The sequence below is a fragment of the Elaeis guineensis genome, chromosome 6, assembly GCF_000442705.2.
Source record: "Elaeis guineensis isolate ETL-2024a chromosome 6, EG11, whole genome shotgun sequence".
In the NCBI taxonomy this organism is placed as follows: domain Eukaryota; kingdom Viridiplantae; phylum Streptophyta; class Magnoliopsida; order Arecales; family Arecaceae; genus Elaeis; species Elaeis guineensis.
In genome coordinates this window covers 2,139,162-2,159,893 of record NC_025998.2, presented here as the reverse complement: position 1 = coordinate 2,159,893, position 20,732 = coordinate 2,139,162, and the positions used below count along the sequence as shown (strand labels likewise).

Genomic DNA, 20,732 nt, shown 5'->3' with positions numbered 1-20,732 from the left:
TTCAATATTCAATAGACCATTCCTTACATCTGACTGAATGACAATAATTGATCATTAATTTTTGCATTCTTTGATCTTCATGCAGATCAAAATAATTGTGGTAGTTAGTGACTTTTAGCACTTCAGAAGCTATTCAACAGCATTATATATGGCAAGGAGCAAGTGCAGAAGGCTGTTGAATGCCCATCTCATCTTCCATTTGACCTCAGCTTTTGAGACACGTAAAACCCTGTGCAGAAGGCTGCAACAGCTACTGCAATGACTCTTTTATTCTTGCTGATTGTCTCCAATAATCCATCTATCAATCCATAATCCAGCCACCCTTCCCCTCAGTTGTTTCTTTCCAAGCCATCCCATTCTTTTTATATTTTTCAAACCTGTCTTCGCTGACCGTGCTGCTTACTGGCTTTTGCTTTGGAATAGGCTCATCTTGGATAAGGTGTTCCTCTTTTTTCTTATCTGTGAGTGGCCTCTCTTCATAAACAGGAGCTGCTGCTTTTGTCTCTTCTCTATCTTTTGGCTTCTCTTGTTGTATGGGTTCCTCCTCTTTTCTCTCTCCTCTCTCTGGCTGGTCTTCTTGTATTGGAGCTTCCTCTTTCTTGTCACCAGCCATTGGCTTCTCTTTCTGAATGGGTTCTTCGCTTTTCGGCTTTTCAGGTGAGACAGCCCTCTGAGGTACTTCCGTTTCTCTCACCACCTTCTTTGGCATGAATAAAGAGAGATACCCTCCTTCAAATTTCCCACTGATCTTATTAATATTTGAATCTTTAGGAACTTCAAAAACCTGCTCCAAACGCATGAATTTGCCATCACCAAGTGACCTCCCGCCCCTTACTGTTAGCTTCCCTGAGCTGTCAACCTCGACCTTGAACTCATCCTTATGGAAACCTTTATTTTAAGACAAAAAAAAAAAAAAAGGAGAGAGGAAAAACATAAAAGATATTAGATTTGGAATGACCAACGTTCCTTTTGGGTGATGAATAGAGAGTAAAATGGGACGCATGGGAAAGGTGCTGGGAAGCACAGAGAAACCACATACAAATTGCAAATATGAGGTGCTCTGTTGCTTTGTTCCGTCTCCCATGAATCTCCAATGAGAAAGAGAGGGGGGGAAAAAAAAAACCGATCAGGACTAATTAAGGACTCAAGTAGATGGTGACTGTATTGCAGCAAAAAATCAAGGAATTTACCTTTGTTTGGAGTGAATGTAATGCGGAATCGAAACAGTGCAAAAATTATGGAGGCAGTTATAATGAAATGAGGCTTGTGCGGTTGTTGCTCATGTCTCTCTACTAAACAGTCAGAAATTCTTTACCAAAAAACAGTCAAAAGTTCCGTGTTTGAATTTTTGGGTGAAGCGTCTTCGGATTTAAATTTCGACTTTGGTGTGATGTTTGAATTTGTAGTGCAGGTAAGTCTTCTCTCTCTCTCTCCAAAAAAAAAAAAAAAAGCTTACAAAAATATCTATCATAGCTTGATAAAGTTTTATCTTATACCTGGGAGGTAAATGCGTAGGACATTGGTCATCGCATCTTGTGTCCATTCGATGGATGGCTGGACAAATGTGGAGCTTCGCATGTCCGCCATTTTGGAGTTGAGAGCAGCAAAATACTGTGGTGATGTTGGTTTCGCTCCGGATGGCGTCGATATATACAATCCGTATCGTAAGGTTGCACCAGCTAGTGCTTATTCCAAGCTTTTCTTTTCGGTCTTCGGACTTCGTGGATGAAAGGCAAGGAAGAATTCTTTACTTTTGCCTCAAAGAGAATTATTGGGTTTAAGACTAAAACTGAGCTCAGGCTGTCCGAGGTCCATCAGGTTAGGCTCGAAATAATTCAGATTGAGTTTGGATCTGATTATAGAATCCGTTTGGATTTCGGATCGGGCTCAGATATACCTTTCGTCCGATTCAGGACTGGCCCAAATTGAAATCTAGTCCAAAATTTAATCCGACTTATCAAAAAAATCTAATAGTGCATAACCCTCCTCTTGTCATTTCTCTGACATCCCTCTCCATCTTCTCTCCTCTTTTTGCGAACCTAGATTGTCTTCGATAAATCTCGTCCATTCTAGATCCCAACTCTCCATCCCATCAAGCTCCCTCTCTTCCTCCAAATACTCGATTATGTTTCTAAAATTAACCTGGTCTTGCTTCACTGGTGCTGGAATAGGGTTTTTGATCTCGGATTCGAAGAAAGAAAGCGAAGAAATTGGGGTTCAGTGTCCATGTCCGTGCCGGCGATCGCCTCTACACGAGCACCCCGGCGTTGTCTGCTCGAACCCCACCATTTCTGCCATATCGCCTCCTCCTATGGCCCCTGCGACTTCGACCTCAACCCCAACCCGCCATTCTTCTCCGCCACCTCCTCATCCCGGAAGCCGATCTTCGGTGGCCTTTCCTGCCTATTCTCTTCTCCGACCACCTATCATGCCACCGCCTCAAGGAACCCGCCTTCGATTTCTTCATCCGCGACGCCTGCCGCGACCTCACTGCCCTCTACGTCCGCCCCTCCATCGTCGCCAGCCCTGAGAACACCTTTGCCACTGTCGGTGGTGGTAGGTCATCCTCTCCGATTGGATAGGGCTTAGAGTTTTATTTTATTTTATTTTAAGAGATGGAAAAAAGATGGTGTGGGTGGGCTAGCCCAATCATGTTTAGGCCGGGCTCGGGCCCAAGTTCGGGTCAAAATCTTTCAAAAAATTTCGGACCTAAGTTTGGCCTAAAGCCCGAAAAGTAACATCGGCCCGGTCTACTTCCAGCCCTATTGGGTGTGTCCCAAACTTCCTCTTTGGGAAGCTTTGCCATTTCCTTCCTCAAGCTAGGCCTGGACAGGCAAAGTAGGCTAGGTTGAGTGTGGATCAGTCGAGAGTATTCATACCGTTGGAGGTACATCTAGGCTGTCCACCAATATGCTTGGTGCCTAAAATTAGAGGTGTGCAAAATACTGACCAGATTGACAATCTAATCATAATCTGTTATTACGGCTTCAAACTTTTTCAAGTCAAAAAAACAAGGTCAATTTCGATTTGGGTTTGAATTTGTAAATGAACGGCTCAAACCAACCCGGCCTGACCTATATATTCTTTAGCAGTTCAACCCTAACATTAACTCCTTTTTGCTATTCCACTTCTGCCTATTCACCCATTTTTTTCTGACCAGAGTAAAGTATAACCATTTCCCGTTTGCTCTTTTCTTCTCCACCCAAAGCTAGGGCTTTTTTTTTTTATAGAAAAGGGAAGTAATGAATTTTCACCCAGTTTTTATTCAGATGTATATGTACAATAGAGTATATAAAAATAGAGCAAAGAACAAAATATTAAAGGGGACATGTTCCTCCAAGTAAAAACATTGAGGTTATAGCAACAGTTAAAATAACAGAGATATGCTTGTCTGTATGTGACAAGGGAATGTGATAAATCAGAGTAGAACCTGAATACTCTTCCTTACTCATCTTTTGTCCATGATTTTTAACTCAATTAAATAATAGGGCTATAGAAACTTCATGTGCTGGTAGTTTCACTAGATCCTGAGGAGCTTGGGAGTAATCCTTGCAGTTTAGTCCACAGAGCCCGACAAACCTCTTAGTAGTGCAGAGATTCTCCCACATCTTAATCTATGGAGTATTCTTTGAAAGACTGAATATATAGTGTGTTTTTTCCTTATAAAATTCTATTGTTTCTTTCCAACCATATTTTCCAACACAAAGCCGCAATGAGTTGATCCCCCGCTCTTCTTGTTGTGGTATTAAAAATCTTTCTTCTTCAATTAGACCAATAATCATTGAAATTATCTGACCAACCTTTAATGTTGAGCTGTAATTTGAGAGCATACAAAAGTGATCGAGTGAAAGAATACTTAACAAAAAGGTGAGAAGTAGTTTTTTCAGATGCACCATAGAGAATACACCCTTGGTTGATGCTCAACCCCTTTCTAGCAAGGTTGGCTCTTGTTTGGATTCTATTCCTCACACTCAATCATAGAAATACCTTAATTTTCAAAAGAATTGCAGCTTTCTAAATCACCTGATAGTAAGGACAAATCAATCCACCATTGTTGAGAAATTATACAGAGATTCAACAGTATACAATCTATTCTGAGATAATTTCCAACTTGGTGTGTCTCCCACTCTAGAAAGTGGAAAGTTATTAAGAATAGCATGTAATGCATCCAACTGATCTGTTTGTGCTGAAGTTAGAGATCCTCTGAGGATGATTTTCCACGACAAAGTCCTCGAAGACCCCAAAACTTGACTGTCTAATACTTTGGGTGAGCTATCATATAAAGATCCTCAAAGATGTCTGCCAGAGCAGAAGATCCCACCCATAAGTTTTTCCAAAATTGAATGTTTGATCCATCTCCAAGCTTAAAAGAGAGACAATTCCAGAATACAAACAAATTCTTGATTACATCTTTCCACACCGGAGATAATCTTGAGAGACTTCTAGAAGATCTTATATCAAGATGTCGTCTAGAGTAGAACACAGCCTTAATTAGATTCCTCCATGGATTGGTACAGCTGGTAACATATTTCTAAGCCCATTTAGCAAGCAAAGCAATGTTCATCTGTTTAAGGTTCTTGATATCCTAATCCTCTTGATCCAAGTTCTACATACATTATCCCAATTGACTAAACCGTGAAAATCTCCCACCTTCTTTTCCCTTCCATAGAAAAGCTCTTCTCAACTAATCAATTCTTTTGAGGACTATTTCGATAATTTAAATACTGACATGTAATAAGATGGCAAGGTGAATAGAACAGAGTTGACAAGAGTCAATCTACCATCTCAAGACAAGAATTTTCCCTTTCAAGAAGCCAATGTTGCACTGATCCTTGACAAATGGCATCCAACACTATTTAGGGAGTTCTCTATCATGCAATGTTACATCCAAGTAAGTGATTGGGAGTTTGCTTTTTTTACGGTTCATCAAGTTAGCGAAGGAGTTGGCTTCCTCCTCTTCCACGTTGAGACAGACAACAGAGCCAACCAAAGCTAGGGCTTGTTAAAATTTTTATTGGCATCCTAGCCCTCCCTCCTCCAGCCTCACACTGGAAGCCTCAGAAAGAATAAATCCTAAATCATTTTTCACCTGTTGCCTCTTCTCTCACTACATCTAAGACAGCAAATTCTCATCGGGATCCTTACTTCTCACCTCTCTCCTTCCTTCTCACCTCCCTCTGAGTCCCCACTGATGTCCTCGTCAAAGCGCAACTTGAAACCGTTTCATGGCCTGTCCCTTCGACTGAGCCAAGGCTCGTCGAATCCTTGCCCCTCACTTTCCTCTTCCTCTAGTAGACCCTCGTCAGTGTCCTCATCAAAATGAACACTATCTTTTTTTGGCTCTTTGCCCTTTTCTTCGGTCTTCCAATTTTCTCCATCCGACTTGGGAGTGCGGCAAACCTCCTAACGTCTTGGCTATAAAGGATAATCCCTCCAGCATTTCAATAGTTGTTTTACCTATCTCTTTTTGGATGAGCACTACAATCTCTCCTCTTTTCTTCTTAACAAGCACTACAATCTCCATCCACAATTACATAGGTTTTGAACAATTTCCAGCCCCTAATGTTAACCAAATAAACCGAACTGAAATTTCCAGTTCAATTTCATTACGTCTTATAAACTCAAGTTTGGTTTGATTTCAGTTTTTAGGAACTGATTCAAATCAATTTGGTTTCAGTTCTAGAACCTGACTCAACACCCGCACACCCCTACCCAAAAGCATTCAAGATGCAAATGGGCCAGCCCAATGAACAAACTGGGCCAGCTCGTTTGCATCCCTTACTGGACTAACAGGACTGGTAATCGAGGGATGAATATCAGCGTAGCGTAGCCATATTTTTGGCCGTCTGACAAGCTTTAGATGTTCTTGTCCTTGCAACTTGAGGTTCTTCTCTTTTCTTTTCTTTTCTTTTGCATAGGAGATCAACTGAATAATTAATTTACATGCACAAATGTATGCTATTTAACCAGCATGCACGCCAGTCCATGCCAGTGTCCGACAACCAAGTCGTTGGGTTCTGAAAACACGTGCTCGTTAGACCACCCTTTACCTGTTGGGACCCAATTGCCGTCCTCATCGGGGCAGCACACTCGTCAGGGGAAGCACCAAACCAAATGAGTAACACTGGTTGGGCGCTGCTGCAAGAGGCCGAAAGCAAAGTACGCCCTAAATATTCATGCCAATTGTCTTGGACTGCTGTTTGAAATAAAGCATACCTAACATACAAAAATGTCTATGCATAATAATTTAAGTTATGACAAGTAGTACAGGTTTGGCTAGAAAGTTAACCAATGTCGAACCTATACTGAAATTCTTGCAATAGTCAGCGAATAATCTAAAGCCCGTATGACTTTATCTTTTAGATGCTTACCAATTTGATAATCTGCATTTCCCTGGTGAAAGCAGTTGCTTCTTCATTGGCTTAATTAAGAATAATTTCATTTGCCGGTTTTCATCAAAAGAAAGAAAGCTGAACCAGCCAATCTATGAATCACCACCCAGAAAGTGACTGCCATAAATGAATGCCGTTAGAAAAAAAAGTCTTGTGTCCTGAAACACCGCAAGTTCAAATGCAAACATCGTCATTAATGGCTGGAGCATACAAAATAATTTCAAAGAAAAAGTCCTCTATTAAACTTTCCTCTATTTATCACCCAAGTTTACCTGTAGAATATTAAACATGCATAGAGCAATTCTTCTGGTGTAATTCGTTTCAACACTCCAAATTCCATGCTACGCATTCTATTGGCTTGAGATAGTGATGTTTGGACAACTGCTAACAGAAAGCAAGAACCGTAGAGCCTCCATAATGGTAAAACTTGTGTTCACTAATAAATGATCTCCTAAAGAATCACTGGCCCTCATAAAATGTAAGAATGAACATTCAAAATACATCATCTCTATGGCCATCACGCCCTTAGAATCTTCTGCATGAGAAATCTACAACAAGAAATCACCAGTGAAATAAAGATTATCAAGCAACACTACAAGATGTAAATCCATGTGATGATGAGAAACTACTGTCCCGCAGCCAATAATAGCACATGCATGGTCACACACGCACATCTGTTTACATTATGCAAAATGCATAACATGCACATGTGCTCACATATAAACCAAGATGTAGAAGACGAAGAACGAAAGAAACACAAAGCAGAAAAATTGGAGAGAAAGAAAAACAGAGCAGCGAAGTGTTGCATGGAGAAATAAAATAACCTCTCCAATAGTTCAAATATCTTTTAAACTGGATTTTCATGTCAGCCTACACCAAGAAAAATCAAAACAATGTCCTTGGAACTAGACATTTGCAGTAAAAGTATACATGTTCAAGTAGGTATCTAAGAGAGAAAAAACCAAGGTTCACTTTTCAAATGAAAGAAGCTTCTCGCTTGGTCAAATTGACGATATCATTTTTCAATGCATCCATTTTCCAAAGCAACAATTTTGATAGTTTTCAAAATTTTGAAAGTATTTATGTGAATGCACAAAGTCGAACTAATGACAAAGTTAGTTGATGTTACTGAGTAGGCTTCGAATGAGAGTAAGCACTTTTGGAGAATTATCATGATGCAGTCGCTTTTCCTGTAAAAACTCTCAGCTTTAGTCTCTCGTTAAAACATGTCTACAGAGATAAACAGACAAGATCCTTTTTATGAAGGAAACCGCATTATAAGTTCACTTACGTAGGCTTTTGTGGGTGGTTTAAATGTGAACAAAATCTTCGAATATTCAATGATCAGTTAAAATTTCGAATATTCCAACTGCCCTGGGTTCTGCGAGTATCTCATCACAGAACAAGAATAACAATGCAAATTCGATTTTGTAATGGAAAAGCAATCAAAGAAAATTCTATAAATACATGATTGGTTTTCTTTCAAATGGACATCTCAAAAACATTGAGAACATAAAGAGTACCAGCAAAAATATTGGGAAACGAACACTAGAAGATATGAAACTCTCGATCAAGAACCAAAAAAAAAAAAAGCATCAATCACTTGAAGAAATCATTATATAACATAGAAAATTCAAAAAGATTCCATGCTCTGCAACATCGCCCTAACGCCAGACAGTATTAGGATGACGAAACTCTAACAAACCCTCCTAAGCTTTCAAGAATTCCCTAAAAATAGCTGCGCAAAACTCTAAGACGGCGTCAAAGACAACCATAAAATCACAGAAACAAGTACTATCTTTTTAAGAATAGAAATCTTATCAAAAAGAAAAAGAATACAAATCAAGAAACCGAGGGAAAAAAATATTAAAAGAACGGGATCATAATCTCGTTTTCTTCGACTTCTTGAATCCAAGAAGACGGAAAGAGAATGTAAAGAAACCCTGAGAGGACTACAAGATGACCGATCGCAAGACGGGACGATAGAGACGAAGCGATCAAGAGGGATCCGGTAGGAGAACAGCGAGAGAAGAGAACGAGGAAAGTATTACTGTTCCGCCACAGCCTCCGAGGAGGATGTTGTTGAAGAGATGGCCGTCCGTCATCTCACTGAGAGCGTCGGGGTTGAGCAATGGAGTGGAGAGTGGAGATGGTGTCTCCCTGGCCTGGCGTCCTCTCCCTTAGCCTCGTCCTTTCGCCCTCCCACGCACGCGCGATACTCTGAACCCGTCTCGGACGAGCGATGCACATCAATCACCTGCGAAGGAGGGCGGCTGGGCCCCACATGAGAGAAAAAGGAAACAGAACGAGAACTTGAATCACCATTTAATTTAATTATTGAAATTTAATTTAATTATTGGAGACATTATGTCTCCAATAATTAAATTAAATGGTGATCCAAGCTCGAAAGCAGTCTCTGGGAGCCGCAAACTCCGGCTTGTGACCAGCTAATTATTTGCCGGAAAGGCTCCAGGAGACTGGTAGCTTATATACAGGGGTGAGCAAAAGTAGAGTCTGAACCGATTAAATCAGTAAAATCAAATTAAATTAAAAAATTAATTTAATTTAAAATTTATTTAATTTAATTTAATTAATTTTTAACATATAAAAAATAAATTTAGATTGGTTCAGAATTACCAATAAATAAAATTATTCTTAAATCAAATCAGATCAATTTTAATAAAATAACACCATTTTAATTAGAATATTATTTATATTAAAATATTAATATATTAAAAATAATTTTAAATTTATGATATTATTTATCAATTTAATTTTTTATTGATTAACCTTAAATCCTAAATGACTTACTTACTGGATTGTTTATTTTTATTGTAATATATTAGCTATCTTTATTTTAATTTTTAATGATAATATTTGTTTAAAAATTTTATTTTATTGAGTAACAATATCTTATGTCAATTTAAATCATTTTACTTGATAAATTTTTTTGATGGTATTTTTATGTGAAAAAAATAAATTTTCATGAATCACAATATATATATATATATATATAAAAAAAAAAAAATAATATATATATATATATACACACACTAGTAAATGAAATCAAACTAAATCAGACCATTTAAATCATGTTGGATTGGTTTGATTTCAATTTTCTATTGATCCGATTTGATTTTTAAAAATATCAAACAATTTAAGACTAGTTCGATTTAGATTTGAGCATAAAATCGATCCAAATTAGATGATACTCACCCCTACCTCTATATATATATATATATAGAGAGAGAGAGAGAGAGAGAGAGAGAGAGAGTAAAAATTAGCATGCGCCGCGGGGAGTAATTTTTTGAAAAAAATTAATGAAAATGGTTACTCAGATGAAGTAGAGCATGAAATGACATCATGGAAACATCAAGGATGCAAATTGAAATATTAGGATACCAGCCAAGGAGATTGGGAGCTGTTAACTGAAGATGAGATCTGAAGCAAAGTCCAAAAGGATGGTTAACAATTAGCATTATATAGAACGTGGAAAAAAATGATAGTACCATCATTCAGAATATAATAGCAGAAAGACAATTGTTTGCGTGCATGATGATAATGGCTATGTGGTGCAGCCAATGCAGGATTAGAGAAAAGAGTGAGAAGGCGTTGCTTAGCTTGTTGCTTGGTAGATTAATCCATCGTAGCATTCAGGGAAAGATTTGGGAAGTTTGATGACATGATCGAGCCAGGCTGCCATTGCTTTCCTTGATTATTTTACCCTAGCCTTTTGAATGCTTTATCGCCAACTGATAAAAAGGTTCTCTTTCGTCCAAATTTCTGCATTAGATATACGAGGTTCTTATTAGCATTGGGCATATTATTTTCATATATGCTATGCCTGATATTGCTAATAGCTACAAGGATAAAAGCCACAAACAGACCACAACTTTTTTAAGATCCACACAATAGCTATTAAACCAGACCTCCTTCATGAAGTCCGGCATATTACCGAAACATATACAGAATGTGCTCCATGCATAACAGCACAAATATCTGCCAGCTAAGCTAGCAACCAAGCAACATAGTTACCAAGAAATGGCGACCCACCGCAAACAAGGCAAGCACAAACGAACCATCGTCAAGAACACGATTCATATTAATATTTGCTCGGATCCAGTTTAAATCGCTGGACAAGGAAAAAGAATGTACGAGATGGGAACTGAACTCATGTCATCGTACAACAAATTATTCTTACAGAAAAGGTATCGAAGCAAGCTTAAAGCCAACCTCATCATTTGAGTAACAAGTACCCGAAGAGTCTCAAAACCACGCCACCATCACAGAGTCCAAAAATTAATTATCAAGGCTTGAGCACCAAAGACAGACCAACCTTCGAGCTCTTCTCAATGGCCTTGGTATCAACTTCTCCAGAAATGGTGAAAAATGATTTGGGCCTCCACTCATGCTGGATGAGGGCACTGGCCTTCCCATAATTGTTGAAGCGTGCCTTCACCGTTGTCAGGGGGTCCAATGCGTGCTGCATCCCGAAAGTGAGGGTGTTCTCGTTGCTCGAGAAGCTGTGGGTGATCTCTGCCCCAACAGCTGTGCTTGACAGCGGGCTCACCAAGTGGTAGTAGGAACCACTCAGGCTATCTCCCTTGTTGTTCCTGCATGGCTTTTGCAATCAGTATATGACGATAAATAATCTAACACATTTTAATTTTGAGAGCTTGTACTACCACTCTACGTAGCATAAATATGCTCTGAAGGTTAGCTCATTAGCATCAAAGAAATTTCCCTATATGAATGGCATTTCTTTCTTAAGATGTAACTTACAAAGTCAGGGCAGCAATAAGATCTGCATTGGTGACACTCAATCCGGCATTGTATTTGGTGAAGTTCCCACTTGCAGTGTCAAATGATACATCAGCACCAACAGCAAAAGCTTTAGTTCCGAAAACACTAGAAATGTTGACAATAGGATTGGCAGTCAATCCAATACTTGTGTTGACGCCAGCATAATCATGCAAGTATTGAAGTTCAACCTGCAATCACAGCAAGAACAAAAATGCATCACTCCGAAAATATTTTGACTGAACCAGTATAATCCTAAGTTGCCAAGATGTGAAAGTTCCTATACCTTTCCAGATCTCTGATCTGGCACAACAAAGCTGAATATTGTCTTCAATCCAGGCGTGGCAAGTTCATCAACCGTAACAGTTGTTAACAGCTGGCAAAAAAAAGAAAATATATATATATATATATACATAAGCACTTCCTCCATTATGCAAAGCATCACACAGATAAAACAAGTTGCTCACATATGTTATCAAGTACAATGTCTTAAGTGGCTTTTAGTAAGGGAACGTGTGATTTGTTTCCAACGATCACTATTTTCCATTTATTCAATCTGGTCATAATTTTTTTATTATGTATCCTTTTTGTATGCATATCGACAAAATGGAACCAAACAATGTGCCATAGTTCGTATTGTCTAAGAAGCAATTAATGATGAACAACAAATACATCTTACATTTGACTCCGAGTTTGCTTTCACATCAACTGTGATATTCTTCTTCTTCAGCTGAGATTGAATCTCCCCAAAAATAAACTCTGTTTTCTTAGTACCCGAAGCTGTAATTGCCTGCACTAAAATACATTACATGTGAAAAACATAGATAAACAAGCATCCTTTAATAAAGCACAGAAATAAAAACAAAATAACAATAGAAGTAGCATAAAAGAAGTGAAAAATACAATTATAAATGAAGAAGTGTCAATAAAATAACAGAGAGATACCAAAATCCAGTGGAACACCACTAGTGATTCTTTAGAAAAAAAATAAAAAACTTCCTGGCATAAGAAAGTTGCTTTCTCAGAATAATTAACTACGAAATTAAACACAGGTGGCCTTTTTATATCGAAATTGGATCGCAGATACCTTAAAGTATAAAACTGAATGTGTTCATGGAAATATAACATAATTCAGAAAAAATGGCTCCAATATAAAATGGCCAAATAGTCAAAAATGCATGCAAAACTTACTACAATATACATAGGATGAAATACTTAAATTTAGCAAGCCAAATGGTTGAAATCAGAACAAATCTCCACATACATGGACATCAAAGCAAATTCCATTTTTAAATAAAATTCAGAAAAAAAAATATTACAGAATAAACAATTCTTGTACATCACCAGTGAGAAACTCTTTATGAAATGGAATATCAATTAGCATTCCTGAGATCTGATTCTTTCCCTTGCTTTGGACAGCTGTAATTGCAGGAACACAGGCAAAATAAACTAGCATATGATATGCAACAAAGACACGAAATATACATCTTTCTAACATGAAATAAGTAGCTGACATTAACAAATATGAGTACCAAAAAACATCAAGACCATGCAAACCATTCTATGGTGCTTTTTTACGTCAAAACCTAAAAAAATGGAGAAAGGAAATCATTGGTGACACCAGCTGCCACCAACTGAAACCACATAACTAGAGCACAGTCATACAAATAGAAGTTCTCTACTCTTGGATAAATAGTTACAGCCAGTCAATAGTACATGATCTCATGAAAAAATAACAATGCAAAAGTATTTGATTCCATCACAGATTATGACAAGAAAGTGATATACAAATCAAGACAAATGCACATTATTCAGACATCAGGAACATATCCAAAGCAACGAAACAGTTAGCATCCAACAAAGTGGTGAACTCATGTGCAGCAATGATAACGCAAGAAAATGATGACCAAAATGATACTGAATGTAACAAATGAACAGAAAATGCCTCACTACAATGACATAATACATTGAAATTCATGGTTTAAAATCAGTTGCAAACTTGCAATGCTTCTTGTAGTAGCATATTTCAGTATACCTGGAGTGCTATAAATTATGTCTCAGTGGCATAGATTTTAGCAGTAGAATTTTGCCTCTAAGGATCATGGGTAGCCCAAGGAACTAGAAGCTAATGCCTCTGAATAATGAGATTCATGTCATGGCCAAGGAATTTGTTAAGATCAGTCAGTTCATGACAGCTTTTGATGAGATTGCAATAGCATTTCCTAATTGTTGGGGCTTTTTATAGCAGCCATGGATGTACTATGGATCCCAAATTAGTGTTGTGGGCTTAATTAGACTGACCCATTTTAAGTAAATGTGGAAATCGAGAGACAATCTTATCAAGGGCACCTTGTTCACTCATCCATTGTAACAAGAGGAGCTCTAATCCTTCCATAGATCCATAACATCACCATCTTCCCCACTAAATGTAATTGTGCACATCTGAACCAAAGCATGAGATGCACAACATCAGTATGTATAAGGCCAATTTTATTTTTGTGAATCTTGGTCAAGTTGTTATGAATGTAAGCCTGTCATAAATTTTAATTCATAATAGATCAGTGATCACAGATTGAACATGATATCATTTAACCAGTTTCTTTATTCGAGTGCAAAACTAAACAAATCATTTGGCAGATTTCCACATGTTGGTCTTCCCGACCACAATGAGAAATATAGGAGACCGAAGGAAGAAATCTTGATGATACTTCATTGATATTCAGCTATATGAGATTCTCTAAGTCCAGAATTTGTTTGCTGATTCTTCCCGATCTCCATGGGATAATTTTTTTATCGTGTACAAAGACCGTTCTATCCTTTCCGAAAAAGTCGATAAACTAGGTGGATCCACCTCTTATAGAGAAAAGAACTTAAAGCAAAATACTTAATAACACGGCGATACATTCGGTATTAAACCCAAAACTCCCGGCGGGTGCAGCGCTCTGACTTTAGTCTATCAGTCTTACCCAATTCGGTATCTGTGTAACAATTTCTTGGATCTTGGATAGAAACGGGTGATATTTTAGTAGGTAAATTAACGCCTCAGACAGCGAACGAATCGTCGTATTCCCCGGAGGATAGATTCACTGAGCGGTCATTTAGGGGCCTTAGCTGGTGATCCGGGCTGTTTCCCTCTCGACGATGAAGCTTATCTCCCATCGTCTCACTGGCCGACCTTGACCCCTGTACCGATAGAGAATAAATAGACACTCAAAAAAAGTACATGCTCGAACATCATTGACTAACTCACAATCAAACCCGAATGAACAAAATGTTGAATTGAATCATACCACAAATTAACCTAGGTAAATCGATGAGCTCGATTCAATTAGTCCTTATACTATATATAACCATTTGAACCCTGAATTGTTCTATGACTCATATTCCAGAGTGTATTGATTTTTTTTGGAAAGGGGGTGTGTGCGAGTTGTGTATTTCAAGAATAGGTTGGATCCATCCAACTGCACTGCGAATAGTTTAGCACATTCCTTGTTGCTACTATGGGGCCCTGAGGCACAAGGGGATTTTACTCGTTGGTGTCAATTAGGCGGTCTGTGGACAACAAGTTTTGGCCTGAGGGCTGCCGCGATACTAGGCATTTTGAAGATGTTTTGTCACTGATTTTCTGTAACCTAAATTTGAAAAATTAAATTTCAGCTTTGGAACCAATTGTGCATCTAAATTGATTCCCAATATGGTGGTTAGCATGATGACAAGTTACTCATTAGAGATCACAAATGAGATGTCAAACATTAACATGCACTGTATCATTAAACTATGTATGGATGACATGAGAGTCGAACACAAATACTAATCCATTTAACCATGTAAGAGTTCCGTCTTCTTGAACTTCCAATAGAATTTGTGGTTTAATACCATTTAAGTCCATCAACAAATTTGGGTAAACTCCCTCTCCTTCGAGACCTTTTGCAACTTATTTTAATCTAGTCACTAAAACAAACAGGGAAACAAAGATCATAGATTGTTTGCACAGAGTCACAGACCATCATTTTAACTGGAATCATGTTACCACTTAAGCATAGTATAAAGGGCGTTAATGAACTCCAACCTACTGAAGGCATTTGTGGTTTAATACCATTTAAGTCCATCAACAAATTTGATGCCATCATTTGTGGTTTAATACCATTTAAGTCCATCAACAAATTTGGGTAAACTCCTCTCCTTCGAGACCTTTTGCAACTTATTTTAATCTAGTCACTAAAACAAACAGGGAAACAAAGATCATAGATTGTTTGCACAGAGTCACAGACCATCATTTTAACTGGAATCATGTTACCACTTAAGCATAGTATAAAGGGCGTTAATGAACTCCAACCTACTGAAGGCATTTATCACAGATAGCTGAACCACAATTAAAAAGCTAAAGACATTATTCATCTTCCCGATTCCATCTGCAATCCAACTCTTTTACTTCTAAATCTCACACGATGAATCTATGCCTCGACAGCATAGTATTGCTGTAAAATGCAAGATAAGTAATTATAGTTATATAAAAAGATCTACGATTCTTCACATATTAACTCATGTTTGCACTGTTCCAAAAGTTCATCAAATAGTATATTCTTATCCCCACTATTTCGGCCAAGAAAATTCGAATCAGAAAACAATACTATTAAGTTGGAACCCAGTCGCTACTACAACACTTGAAAATCGACATCGATCAAACGGCAGGCCGAATAAATCACTCCATAAGGAAGTTGAACAAGTTACACTACAAACCTTTGCGGATTGAACAAAAAAATAAACAGAATAAAGCGTAAAAATCCTTTAAAAATATGAAAAATAAGGCAGGAATTGGAATTTTGCGCCGTTTAGACCGCAGAAAAGATCATAGCAGAGTAAAGTCCGAAAATCTAGCTCATTAAAGGGGAAAAAAAGAAAATCACTCACAACTCCAGTCGAGGTGTAGGTCGTGACCGTGAACTTCTGGTCCGTCAGGTAGTCCTTGTATAGAAGATCTAAAGGCAAAAAAAAAAAACAAAGAAAATTCTTTAAAACAATGATTAATCGAAATAATCATCAAATAAAAGCATAAAATTATTAGAAAAAAACAATACCTCTGGCCTTCTTGCCGATTTCGGAGTAGAGACCCGGACCCATCTTCAAGATTAAGCGCAGCGAAAAAAAAATATATAAAGACTAAAGTGACGAAAGAAGGGGAGACGGCCTGCTCTTTTTCTTGGCCAAGAGAAATGGAGAAGATTTATATAACAGAGGCGGCGTGGACCGAAAGAGGCCCCATAAAAAACCCTAATTCTCGCACTTACATTCTCGTACCTGAGATGCTTACTCGTAGAGAGATCCTAACCGTCGAAATCGTACGAAGCTTTTGTTCGAACCGCTGAGATCCATGTCCTCAGCGTACACTTTCAATTTATCGTGAGCGATAGCTTTATATTAATAGATTCGTCCCATCGTCTCGGGTGGGGCGTTGGTTGGTTGCACCACGTAGTAGCCGTCTGATCGTTGGATCTCCGTCCTTGATCACCGTCCAATCACTCTACGAATTAGCCAATGATACTCTCGTGATTGTGATCATGGCGCTGCTCCGCGGTGGTAGCCGACCGCATGTTGTGAACCGTGAAAGGCATCTAGAAGATGCATCCATTTTGGGGGATTCTAAATACACTCCTCTTTGTCCGGGACGTGCACTGGTCTTTCTAGGGGTAGCGAATGGAATGAACCTTGGGTGCGTATTATCGACAAGTTGTGTTTATCATTAAAAAAAAAAGTGAGGCCACCGTTGGACCGTGCAATAGTCACTGCAACGTCTGTGCAAATGGATGAAATGACAGGTTCCGATTGCTTTAAGGCTGTGCAGAGCGCGATCTAATGGTCGCGGTGCATTACACAAATTCAATGGCTTAAGATTGAGAAATATGATGGATAATGAAGAAGATATTTATTCTATAGCCCATGTCATGTGCATCATAAGTATCCAAAGTTGAAGTTGCACGTATTTTTCCCACATTATCTTATAATATCATATGATGAATTAAGACTTGCGCTGGCGGTCATATTCTTCTAGATTCCGATCTTGGATGGTGCACCTACTAAGATCTAAATAATAATACTTTCTCTAATAATAAAATCAAAAATAGCCTACGTTTGACGATGTCCATCAGAGTGATCAGATTGGTCCCAAACTTGACATCGGAGAGAGGCCTGAATTAGATCCAAGTGATGTGGATAGGTTTCATGGAAAGGATGATGAGTTCAATACATACAATTGGGTTCACCAGAAGCAAGCATCGCTGTGGAAAAGAAGGATTCCTTTCAACCGGTCTTTAACTTTTGATCATATGCGGATGGGTGCAACCCCGGTAAGCTTCAGACCTCCGGGTCTTAAGCTAATCCACTCCCTATTTCTTGTGGGCATTCTTGTTTCTCGCCGAATGCTTGCCTCCCCATAGCCGTTGGAATTTAGAAAAATGGTTCCCTCTGCTTTATCTATAAATTCATAGAGGCCTTTGAGTTGGCCTCCAAGCTCATTGCAAAGAAGTGGAGAGTCCCCTCGAGAAGGCAAAGGTCGGTACACCCCCCTTGTTCATTCAAAAAATTTACTCTTCGTGACAAATCTTCCACATCCACGTGATGGCTGAGTGTAATTTTCAGAAGCTAGTATATCGTATATGTTGGTGCATGACTAATATCGAGATGGATGGGTTTATAACTGAATAGAAATAAAAAATTAACCATAGAATTTTTAAAATAAATCCTACCAATGGCTGTTTAAAACTGAAGAATCAAAGCACTCAAATTGTGGACTAATAAAATCGTGTTCTTTGATTTATGATGAAGATGGAAGGTGCAACTAAGTTGGAAGAAAAGAAAAAGGAGAAGAAGGAGAAGATTACGGATCCACTCAAGCTAAGGCAGAAGCTGGAGAAGATTGATGCTAAAATTGATGCACTGAAAGCCGAAAAAGAAGAGGTGATAAGACAACTATATGAATTAGAGCAAGGTGGTGCCGAAGGAGGAGGTTCTTCCCAACCAAGCAATGAAGGAGCTCCAGCTCCATAATTGTTAGATGGAAGAAATAAAATATTTTGTCCTGGCAAATAGAGGATACTAGGCTACTGCTGCTGCAGTATTTTTTAGATTTGAATCCTCCTGCAGACTTCACGTTTTCTGTCATGTTCATTTTTTTTAATGTATAATGTGTACCAAATGTTTAAATCTTTAATCAGATATGCGAGTCTTCTGTTGTTTGTTAATGATGGGAGAATGTTCGTCCATGATCTATAATTGCATTCTTTATTGACTTTGAAGCAATTCTAGACCCACACGTCAAAAAGGTTATTTATTATATATGCACACACGATGAGATCTATTTTTTGGCTTATATCCAAGATCGGTGCCAGTGCAATCGCTCCCAATGAATTCTAGAACTGCAATTACTAACTCTGGATTTTCATTTTTTGTTCTTCTTTATTGCCATATCCAGCAACCAGTTGGCCCCAAATTTTGACACACGAAATAGACCGACTCCAATTTATCAGGAACATATCTGACAGTCATCCCCTAAACCTTTTTCTGCAGCAATGCAATTTCAGTGTCAAATAGTTCTATCCATAAAGATGAATCTCATTGCTCAAATCCATGAAAAGGCAATGTATTACTTGATTGATTTCACCATATAACACCTACTCTCTCGATATGATCATGCGTCAGGTGTGCCTTTTTTTTTCCATTCCTGTTTCCCAAGCTGCATATATTCTCACCGTCTCTCCCCGCGTTCTGACCGTCCATTTCTATTTTTCCGTGCGGCTATCAAGTACGGATTAAAAATTCAAATCCTTCATTTAGCATTACTATTTGTTTACATATATTTACGTTAAAAGTAAAAGTAATAAATGCATCGTACGTGATAAAGGCAAAGAATCTACAAAAGAAAGTGCAAGCAAGTTAAAATATTACGATTCATACCTCCATATTCGTGAAAATCTTAATCTACAATATGTAACGGAAAATCTTAATTAAAATTCATCATAACATCATGCATGAGCACCAGCGCAAGGCAAAATCATTGCTCGGCCAATACCAGGAAAAAACCAGGGAGGAAATCAACTAAAACCCGGCGAAATCCAAGGTTTACTCCAATGATCGTCAAAGCTCCAAAATTATACATAGCAATGCAACGCAAACAGTGAACCGAAGCACAAGAATGCGAACCAGAATAACCCAATTCAATCAATCGAACAGTTGGCTGGCGCTTGCTTTAGTCATCTTTTTTTTTTTGATGGTTGAAAGGAGGCTGGAAAAGCAGCCACCAGTTCTTTATTGATAAGAATAATATATACAACGAAAGTTGCAAAGGATTTATAAAAGTAGTTAGTCATCACGCAACTAACAGGTAACCAAACACATGCCAGCGAATCTGTCCGGTCCAGCACCTGTGCTAACAGCTAAAGCGGACAGCGGAGCTGACCCAGACGCCGACTTCGGCGAAGGCGCCGCGGGAGTGACGGGAGGTAGGAGTAGGAGGACAAAGACGGGAGGGACACGTGGCGCGAACATCTCCACCATCACATTATTCAATTGCCAGGACATACGGATATTCAGCGGAAAAAAATGAAAAAACGAAGCCCGCCGATCTTAAATAATTTTCCAAGACTCGCTACGCTGTTTATGGCCGTAGGAAGGTCCAGTTTAGGGCTAATGCACCCCCGATGAATGCTTGAGACCGACTCCGAGACATTGCTTTAGGATATTTGATTTACGATCGAAATCAAAATAAGAATCGAAATCAAAATTGATTGAAATCAAAATTAAAATGATCTAATTTTTTGAAGTATTTGATTCATGTCCGAAATCTGAATCGGAATGGTTGATTTCAATTGTTGTTATTTGGTTCATTTAAAAAAATCGAAATCAAAAATACTATTTTTTAAAACTAATAATTTATTTATTTTATTTATTTATTTATTATTATTATTATTATTATTATTATTATTATTATATAAAGAGGTAAGGAGAGATTTATTTATTTTTTTTCCTTCCATCTTCCTCCCTCTTCCCATGGCATCGTCGTGCCCAACCTCCCATCTCCGCCGGTGCGAACCGCGACTCCTCTGCTCTGCCCCCCCACCCCTTCCCCCTGGCCCTCCGAGTCTTCTCCGTGCCACATCCCAGTCCTCCTCGTGCCTCCTCTGCTTCTCTGCACCCCCCCAACCTCCACCCATGGCCCGCCACTCCTCGGAGCCGCCGCCACCACCCCTCGGCCCCCTGCGCCACCTCCGCTTCTCCGTGCCTCCCCCACCCCTGCAGAAGCAACGCCTTCCCCCCCCCTCCCCTGAATCTTTGGTGATCTGCGACTCCCCCATGCTGCCCCCTTCTCCTCGGACGGCCCGTGCCTCTTCCGAGCCACCACCATCCTTCTAAACCTCCTGGTGGTCCGAGGCTCCTCCATCTTCTTTCCTCACATCCGATGCCGGTGCCTCCTCTCCGCTTTCGATCCCACCTCTCCGACGAAGCCCGATGCCGTCCTTGACTTCCTCCGCTGCCGTGCCAACTCTC

General features: G+C 38.9%; 2 protein-coding genes and 2 long non-coding RNA genes across 7 annotated transcripts; 1 reads left to right on the top strand and 3 right to left on the bottom strand.

The window, feature by feature from the left end:
- Nucleotides 1-23: 23 nt before the first annotated feature.
- Nucleotides 24-1,815, bottom strand: LOC105047802 (uncharacterized). The gene is given in 4 exon segments (XM_073259954.1): nt 24-328; nt 331-888; nt 1,497-1,685; nt 1,791-1,815. Coding segments are annotated over 4 exon segments (912 nt in total). The 3' UTR covers nt 24-188.
- Nucleotides 1,816-5,877: 4,062 nt separating this feature from the next.
- Nucleotides 5,878-9,075, bottom strand: LOC109505999 (uncharacterized). Of its 3 annotated transcripts, none has more exons than XR_002164933.3 (4): nt 8,444-9,075; nt 6,665-6,940; nt 6,372-6,550; nt 5,878-6,216 (listed from the first exon to the last, which is right to left on the bottom strand). It is a non-coding gene; the product is annotated as an uncharacterized lncRNA (long non-coding RNA). The 3 variants fall into 3 exon arrangements; XR_012141968.1 differs by having other exon boundaries at nt 5,881-6,138; XR_002164932.3 differs by lacking the exon at nt 5,878-6,216 and having other exon boundaries at nt 6,223-6,550; nt 8,444-9,063.
- Nucleotides 9,076-9,649: 574 nt separating this feature from the next.
- LOC105047710 (mitochondrial outer membrane protein porin 1) lies at nt 9,650-16,428 on the bottom strand. Of its 2 annotated transcripts, XM_029265324.2 has the most exons (7): nt 16,271-16,428; nt 16,104-16,171; nt 11,872-11,982; nt 11,479-11,568; nt 11,175-11,383; nt 10,729-11,005; nt 9,650-10,175 (listed from the first exon to the last, which is right to left on the bottom strand). In XM_029265324.2, exons 1-7 carry the CDS (start codon nt 16,311-16,313, stop codon nt 10,113-10,115), a joined length of 861 nt encoding a protein of 286 aa, XP_029121157.1. In that variant the 5' UTR covers nt 16,314-16,428; the 3' UTR covers nt 9,650-10,112. The 2 variants fall into 2 exon arrangements, with proteins under 2 accessions (XP_029121157.1, XP_010925058.1); XM_010926756.4 differs by lacking the exon at nt 9,650-10,175 and having other exon boundaries at nt 10,477-11,005.
- A 1,203-nt stretch (nt 16,429-17,631) lies between these two features.
- Nucleotides 17,632-18,430, top strand: LOC105047711 (uncharacterized). The gene is made up of 2 exons (XR_832498.4): nt 17,632-17,741; nt 18,015-18,430. It is a non-coding gene; the product is annotated as an uncharacterized lncRNA (long non-coding RNA).
- The last annotated feature ends 2,302 nt before the right edge of the window (nt 18,431-20,732 follow it).